The 9,186-nt window shown below is 35.6% G+C and overlaps 1 protein-coding gene across 2 annotated transcripts in view; it reads right to left on the bottom strand.

Moving 5' to 3' along the window:
* Positions 1–897: 897 nt before the first annotated feature.
* Positions 898–9,186, bottom strand: part of HERPUD2 (HERPUD family member 2) — a 37,581-nt gene continuing 29,292 nt past the window's right edge. For both annotated transcript variants that reach the window (XM_012638785.1, XM_012638784.1), the window contains 4 exons: positions 5,433–5,555; positions 2,560–2,883; positions 1,629–1,743; positions 898–1,139 (listed from right to left, as the gene is read on the bottom strand). In XM_012638785.1, coding sequence (XP_012494239.1) covers positions 978–1,139; positions 1,629–1,743; positions 2,560–2,883; positions 5,433–5,555 — 724 coding nt within the window. In that variant the 3' untranslated portion in view covers positions 898–977. The remainder of the gene's footprint in view (positions 1,140–1,628; positions 1,744–2,559; positions 2,884–5,432; positions 5,556–9,186) is intronic.

The raw sequence follows: 9,186 nt of genomic DNA, 5'->3' as shown, positions 1-9,186 counted from the left end.
TTTGATTTTAGTTAGGTACCCTGTATGAAACCTACTCTATTCTTATGAAATATTAAATTGGCTTTCCAAGGATTTTTAAATAAATTACTGAGGTTTCAAACTACTTAATAACTAGGAGATATCTATTTGGAATAGAAAGAGGCAAAAATGACCTTTAAGATTTTAGCAATGCTTCCAAACAACTATTGAAATTTACATAGATTTTTGCGTGTAACGGGTACATTGCTGACGAGTTTGAACAAATATCCCATAAGACTGTTTACCATAATTGACTTTTTATTTAAAAAATTACAGGGAGCAATTTCCAGCATATCTTATTTTATAAAAGTACTGCCTGTATCAAACATTTTATATCACTATTAATTCCATTGAAGAGCTGCCTTTTTTCTTTAAGGTATTAATTCCAATTGATGGGATACATGCCCTTAAAATAGAAAGTTTCCATTATTTTTTCAAATGTCAAAATTAAGATTACTGAGAATTTTATTGCTTTATGGCTGGGCAAGATGCTACTAGCACATTTTAGGTAAATAATATTCTTTATTAAAAACTATGAGTTCACTCTGTTTAAAACTTTCAGGATAATTCACAGAAAATAGATATATTTATTCAAATTACACATTGAAGGGCTAGGCTACTAACTATAGACATTTATATGTGAAGCAGCTCTTTAAAGAAATAATATGCACAAATAGGTTGGTCTCGGTTTACTATACATAATTGAAATGAATAACACCTGGAAGACCAATATTGTTACACTGTGTTTGTTCTGTTAGGATCTTAAAAAAAAAAAAAAATCACACATTTAGTAGTCCATTTGTGCTTAAAATATTCATATGCATGAGAAGCTTAAAGAAAAAACACCGCTATACATGATGATCAAAAGAAAGTTATAAATTTTTTTGAAATTGCACTATTATTTAAAACCACTTTCCTAAAGTCAGACCCTTCTTTATAGGTGGCACAGTTTTTCAGGTCTAATTGGCAACCTGGGGAGGCCCCTCTGGTATTAGCGAAGTAAAGAAGGTGGTGATGAAAGACCAAGCTGCAGCCATCAGACCAGGCCTCTGAATTGCACTGGCATCTTCGCTTGCATCTTCTCCACTCTCATCTTCCAGCCCATCATCCATAAGATGCTCCTTTCAAACAAAACAAGAAACATACTCCTGAGTGATTTCAACTACTGGGATTAACTCGGAATAGCAAAGAAGACAATTCGGTTCTTCACTGGAGAACAAAGGAATGTGAGCATGTACTAAGGAAGTGGTACATACGTGGTCATTAGAAAGCCTTAAGTCCAAAGTTGATAAATTCCTTGGTGTTCAAGTTTAAAGGGGACAACTGCCAACATAATACAAGCCTCTCACCGTGTGCCTAATTTTCTTTCTAGGCTATTTTCAGGAAAAATGTTACTTCTTCCCATTTAATTCTAATATATGACTGATTCAGTATTATATTCTACATTCTACCAGATGAAACCACCACAGTTTATATGTTAGCTTTTCTTCATGTGCCATTTCACAAATATTTATGGAATAGCCAAGATTCTTTTATCATGTTGGTCCCATATGGTGCTGAGGAAATATCTACTAATATATTCAAAGTACACAAAAGCCTCAATAACATACCATTTCTTCAAGTTCTAGATTGTGTGCATTTTGCCCATCATTGTTAACTCCGACATTGTTGGGAGCCTGTTGCTGACCTCCTTCTTGCCTAAAAGGAAACCATCCAGCTTGGTGCCTGTTCAGTAAAATAAAGAGTAAAGAAAACAAATCACAATTGTTTTTATTTGTAACACTATAAAACATCAGTGTCCTACAAGAGAAAAAATCATTACAACTATAATAAAAAAAAAAAAACCTCTCACTTCAGGCCAGGGAACTTCCCTTTTCAAAGCAATGATAGAGCCCAGGAGGAGTCTGAGGCTGCAGTGAGCTGTGATCACACCACTGTACTCCAGCCTGGGTGACAGAGAGAGAACTTGTCTCTTAAAAAAAAAGCAATGACAGCAAAACAAAAACCAATTCAAACCTATAAGTCTACCATAGGCTTGACTCCCTCTATGTTAGACATTAACACGTAACAGGAGTCCTAAAATATTTTTTGGTATTTTTCAAAAATAAAATACAAGATATCTGTTTGCCCTTGGGGAGAAGGGAGCAAGGGAAAATTAGTCTACTTATGAAAAAGTCTGACCTATATGTATAGGAATACTACTGGTAATTGTAATATAAAGGGATGTCCTTATGCAGGAGTACATCGCATGTTTCTTCAAGTTCTAAATAATTGATAAAGCATGTCTCATTGAATTAACAATTTTTATAAAATATAGTAAACAAAAAATCTGCTTCTAAACAATTCTGGTAAGTATTCTTACTCAACATAACCTGCCCTAGCTTTTGGTATCAGAAACATGCCAAATATCTGAAGCCTAGAAGCCTAGCATTCGTATTTTTCACTCAACATTCACCACAGACCACCCTATGCCAGATTCCGTGCTAACAGTTTCAGAAAGTAGTTAAAAGAAACCACAAAAAGTTAATGAACATCACTCACAAATAAACCAGTAGCATGGCTCCCATTACCATGATAAACCGACTAAAAGAAGAATAGAAGTACACAATGCTAAGGAGAATTGCAGCTCGTGAGAACGTGTACATCCAGTCTAGCCAGTCTCGATTGAAGTCTTCGTCATTTAGCACTGGACCTCCCTGTGCATTCATTTGAACATTCTCATTCATGGGTCGATTTTCTTGGGCCACTAGGTTTGGAGCTGGTGGGGGTTCTTCTCCAGGAACATGTGCCAAATTTAGAGGCTGTGAAGCAGTAGGCTGGGCTGAGTTGGCGTTTGATGTGGCCTGAGCTGAAACCGCAGCTTGACTGAAATATTCACCAAAATAAATATTAAAAAGAAAAAAATTTTATCATACTATATTTTTTAATACTTCCTGGGGAGCCAAATGTATTTTTCATAAAACTAGTATGGAATATCACAACTCCTGTACCATATTTCTTAGATAAGCACAAATTCCATTAGAAAAGCAGAGCCAAGACTGATAGTAGAAGTGGCTCAGGAAAGGATGCTCTCTTAGCCTGGTGGTCTAAGATGGGAGGGGAGAGGTGGAATAGACAAGAGCGGTGATGGTGATCATTCTTTTCTCTCTTTCACTAAATTACCTTATAAGCTAAGGACAACTATGTCCAAAACTTTTCAGTAAAAGCCCCTTTTGTTATTCTACATAGGATGAATACTCCCAAGCCCACCATCTCTCCTTCAGATCCATGATTTGAAAAATTTATCTAAAAATATATATTAATTATTACCCTTTGTATCTATTGTCAGTGATAAATTATTTGTATTAATACATCTCAGATAACAACCCCTCAATCCCAATCCTGATTTTTGGGAATTCCAACTGAGGACCACTGGTTCTTGTCAACTTACAAAGAATTGTAGTCCTGAAGTTTGTTTATAATTTGATTGATTAAAAGTCAGAATAAATTTCCAAGTAAAATGATAATATGTCTTGGATTTGCTTTAAATTATTCATTGGAAGAGAAAAGTTGTAGAATAAGCTTGACATGAATTAATAAATGTTGAAGCTACATGGTGGGTACACAGGAATTCATTTTACTATTCTATTTGATTGTATATTTAAATTTTTCTACAATAAAAAGTTAAACAGGATTGCAAAGAAAAATTAAATAAATGTTTCCCATGCTACAAAATGCTCTTTCAGCCAGTAAACTAATACCTTGTATCCATATAGGGCTTTTAGTTTACAAAATACTTTCTACCTTATGGATATTCTGATACACGGGTGAGTCATTTTATTTTAAAGGTGAGAATTTAAGGCTTATAAATTAGATGATGTACATAAGATGTTTGATTTAGTAGCAAGTTACGGTAAGCTCCACTTATCTTACATGGTTCTCATGAGGTTTACAAATGAGACAAGGGGTGTACAGCATCTAGTAGAGTGCTGAGCACAAAGAAGTCAGCAAATGATAACCATTACCATGGCAACATACACAAACGGCCTGCCTGGAGCCAAGGGCTTACGGAAGACAGTATTAGGATAAGAGGTTCATAAAGCAGTTTAGATTTATGGAGAAAGGTCTGGAGGAAGGATAAAGATATAGATCACACACTACAGGCAAGAGAGCCAGCAAATATTTTAGATGATAGGGAATGAATGACTCAATTATGTGTTAAGAAATTTAGCCTGGAAGTAATATGAGGAAATGCAGTAAAGAGCCTGAAAGGAGAAAGAGCTATTGAAGTAAAGTGGGTTTAAAATGAGAAAAGATCTGGGAAAAATATTGGAAGTAGCATACAGGGGAAGGACAGCTCTATTAACTCATCTTCATAAGTTACTGGGTTTGGAGATAACAGAACCCAGAATCAAAGCTGATTAATGATCAAGGTTAAGAGCTTGGATGGTAATTAAGAAGAAAGTATCACTGACAAAGAAAGAAGGTGAAGGTACTTAAGGGAATGGAGCAGTCAAATTTTAGATGTACTTGATTTGGGGTAAAAGCTAATTACCCTATGGAAACCTTCCAACAGTTAAACAGAGATGCAGGATGAAGCACAGAAGAGTAAGAATTGGGAGTCATCCACAAAGAGCTAACAACTAAGGCCATGGAAGAAAGAAATCCAAAGGAACTGCCCCAGGACTGAATCCTACTTCTCTATCAACTAGGAGTGCCAAGAGGCACATGGTAAGAACACAAATATATGTTGAATTGAGCAAGGAATGTTATAATACTATTTAGAAGAAGGAAAAAGGCACAAAAAGAATGATCAGAAAGACAAAAAAGATGAGGAAGATAAAAGAATCACAGAAACAAGGAGGAGAACAGCAAAGAGAACTAGCCAATTATGAATGCATGGAAGGTCGGAAGAGCGAAAGCTGAGAAATCGTACTCAGTGCTAAGGCTGTTCCACATGACCAGAGTCAAGACTTACTAAAATCCTTGGAGTCCAGTAAGCATATTTAGCCACATCTGAGCTCTACTTAAGATTGGGCCTCCCTGACATGGTTCTGTCTATTCCCTTTTTCATTTGACTTCCTATCTTTTTGTGTAGATTTGCTGCCTTCCAGTGAGTGAAACCTTCCTAAATTTTACCCTCTTGAATTTATAAAACATGTTAAACAAAGCATCTGAATACTGCTAAACATAATCAGGGGAGAGAGGGAGGAGCCAAGAGCATATTCAGTTGATGGGAACTGGAGGTGAACCCTTTTTCCTTTGGCCAAATAATTTAAAATAAAGAGATATTTGTGAATTCCTTCTCATAATAATTTTAAATAATCAATTAAATATATCATCAAATAAAATAGCAAATCAACTTACTTAGGATTAAAAAAATAAAGCAGATAACACGGTTAGAAACTAAAAGAACCGCACTTAGATGAACTTACTATTGCATGTAATACTGATGAGCATACATCTGTTGCCACCACAGCATCTGCAGTGGGCTAAAGGCAGGATACGCTGGAAATCCAGGTGGAATAGCTTGCTCGGGAAACTGGTTGTCTACATTTCTGCAATAAAGAAATGAAGTCTTTTAATGCTTTAGAAGTTAAAAGCATTTCTCTACATTTTCATTTCTGAACTACAAGTCAACCATTGACAGAATGTATTTAAATCTTACTGAAAAGAAAAATGCTTATTTTCAACACTGTTCAAGTAAAACAATATGGCTTATATAAACTGACTGTGGGCCCAAATATATAGAATAACTAACATTTCAGCCCAGTTTAATGGCAAAACAAAGCAAGTCATCCACAAAATGTGTAGAAAGCCTGAACATTTATCTTCTCATTTCAACACGTAAGACCAAAAACACTTTCATTTTAAGCACATTCTCCTTAAGAACCAAAGCTCTAAAATAAACTTCATGATAAAATATTTTGAGAAGTGGGAAACTAGCCAAATGATATTTTACATTAGTAGTAAAATATTATTTTTAAAAATTCAGGCATGGTGGTGCATGCTCGTAGTTCCAGCTATTCAGGAGATTAAGGCAGGAAGATCTCTTGATCCCAGGAGTTTGACACCAGCCTGGGCAACACAGTGAGACTCTTTCTCAAAAAAAAAATATGTGTGTGCGTGTGCGCGCGCACGTGCGTGTGTGTGTGTGTGTGTGTGTGTGTGTGTGTGTGTGTATAGCAGCTATTAGCTGTAAAACACAAAACAAACATTACAAAAACATTTACAAAAAATACTGTAAAATATTCTTTAAGGAGCCAAGAGTAGCAGAACATGCATACATTCTTAAAGCAGATTATAATTATATTCAGTGAAACCTTTGGAAGGTCACATTTAACTTCTCTATTCCTCAGTTTCCTCATTTCTAAAATGGAGCTAATAACAGAATCTTCCTCATAGGATTGTTATTCTGTATTCAGTAGATGTTAGCTAGTTTTATATTTACTCTCCCCTACCCCTAATTCTGAACGTGATTCCAAAGTGTATAATGTGAGATTTATAGAAATTAGTAGAAATCAAGACAACTACAGGGATAAACATGTAAGTAAACGCAGGATTATTTATAAATTTGCTAACTCTCCTTTTCTTCAACATTACTTGAATTTTATATTTAGCTGGTATTAGTTTGTCTAACCAGAGTGAAACAAGAATAATTAATAAATTCATTAACGATAATTTTACATTATGAAGACTGTTCACACATACAATTGGTAATAATTGATTATAGAAACCTAATTAGAAGAGCTTGGGGGGGTAGCTAAAGCTTATCAATAGGCTGTACTTGAGGAAATGTGGTGCTAAGTAAGGCATCCACTCCCCTACATATTATCTGAACTTTCCTTATCCTTGGAAGAGTAATGGGAGCCATACGGTGGCTCCCATCCTCAAACGATCTTTCATCCTTCTGAATAACAGCCCTCCCCCATGATTCTCAAGTTTTCCCTCATAATTCAATTAAGAAGAAAAAGCAGAGAATCCATTAGAGTTTCTCCCAGCAACTGCACCAGGGGGCTGATGCATCTCTGAGCCAATCTGAAAATTACCTGAATCAAGTATTACCAGTAAAATGAGACTATATCTAGGTGTATATTTTAAATTTTATTAGTATTCCCAGTTAGGAAAAAATCCATTCCTCTAAAAGTAAAGCCCCGCCAATGTCTATCATTAATAAGAAATATAACCTCAAACAAGTCTGTTACTTCAACTATAAAATGGGAAGGCTGAATCTTGTCACTATTTTTAAAGGGTAAGGGAAGAAAAGGCCCGTAATAATCACTTTAAAAAAATTTCTATAGCTTTTCACTACTGCAGGCATCCCAGAACATAAGATGATTATTGAAAACATAGGCCAGGCACAGTGGCTCTCTCCTGTAATCCCAGCACTTTGGGAGGCCAAGGCAAGAGGATTCCTTGAGACCAGGAGTTTGAGTCCAGCCTGGGAAAACAACGGATCCCATTTCTACAAAAAAAATTTAAAAATTAGCCAGCTCTGGTGGCATGTGCCTACAGTTGCAGATACTTGGGAGGATGAAGCAGAAGGATCACTTGTGCCAGAAGTTTGAGGCTGCAATGAGCTGTGATTATGCCACTGCACTCCAGAGCAAGACCTTGTCTCAAAAAAAAAACCTGAAACAAATAAACTTGTGTACCAAGTTTGATAGCATAACCAAGCACACACAGAATTATTCTACTGACTTCAAAACACAGCATTTTAACTGTATAGTCCTAGAAAAAAAGAACCACAAAAATTTTAAACCACATTCAGTGATCTTATAAAAATGGAAATAGTATTGCCATTTTAAAACTATTTGAAAAAAAAAATACCACATATAAAGCAAATAAGTAATTATGCTAATTCACTAAAAACCAAGATTTTCAGCATAAAAGATATACAAAATATATAAATACACAAATCAAAGAGGATCAAAAACCCTTTAATCTTTAAACTAAGTTTGAAATATCAGTATGAACTCATGATTTTTTCATTTTTTCTAAAAGACATATTTCTTATATTTGACAACTGAAAAGACTTCTTAGAAGCATGACAACTGAGTGGCAATGAGTACTTCTTGGCACCCCGATTATGGTCTCTAAATACTACTTCGCATCAGAGTTCCCCAGGGATAGGGTCAACTTGTCATGTATAAGTCTAGAACATTATCAAACATTACTAAAATCATGTCAAAAGGATACTGCAGACAAACTGACTGGCTTCTACAGGCAATAGATAAAACGATATGAATATCAGGAAGAATGACTACATTCATTCAGCAGACATTCCATAGAAAGAAACACAAACATATTAGAAACCATAAGTTTACACCAATACCCTAAAAAAAAAAAAAAAAACCTCACTCATCACCTTTGGGATTACCAGGGCACCAACTTATTACTCTGAAAACTGATGAAGGTAAAAAATCCAGTATTTATCAGGCCTTTCTTGAGTGGACTATATTTCAGGATAATAAAATGATGAGAAAAGATCCCTTATGCAAGAAGTACAGTTAACCAATGGAGGAGGAATGATAGCGTTAGGAAATTATCATTTTGCAACAACAAATGAAATAATGGGTCTAATCAGTGATCATCAATGTCTACTAAAAGGCTGACAAAGAACTTCATGATGGATGGATCAGGCTAGTAACACCTGAACCCACTGAGCAATCTTAGCATGACTAGATGTGAAACAGCCAAACTTTATTTGCCTATTGATATGATACAAGAATATAACACCAATTATGGAGAATTCCTTAAAAAAAAAGAAGTCAAACCTGAACTGAATTTAATCAAGGCCTAGATCTAACTACCAGTTTATACGCAATATGGGGATACAGGAAAATGCTAAACACCACCACAAGGACATAATCAGCCAAATCTAGACCACTGTGGGAAAAAAATATAGAATATTAGTAACAACAGAAAAGGTATGAAGTAAAAAGAGAAGAGAGAAGGGAATTAGAAGCACCTTAAGAAACACTGGCCAAACACAGTATGTCAATTTCTTTGAATACTGATTCAATCAAAACAGCTACAAAAAGAATTGGAGGCCGGGCGCGGTGGCTCACGCCTGTAATCCTAGCACTCTGGGAGGCCGAGGCGGGCGGATTATTTGAGCTCAGGAGTTCGAGACCAGCCTGAGCAAGAGCGAGACGCCGTCTCTACCAAAAATAGAAAGAAATTAAT

This window comes from Propithecus coquereli, unplaced genomic scaffold, assembly GCF_000956105.1.
Source record: "Propithecus coquereli isolate 6110/MARCELLA unplaced genomic scaffold, Pcoq_1.0 Scaffold134, whole genome shotgun sequence".
NCBI classification, from domain to species: domain Eukaryota; kingdom Metazoa; phylum Chordata; class Mammalia; order Primates; family Indriidae; genus Propithecus; species Propithecus coquereli.
This window is presented reverse-complemented; position numbering and strand designations above follow the sequence as displayed.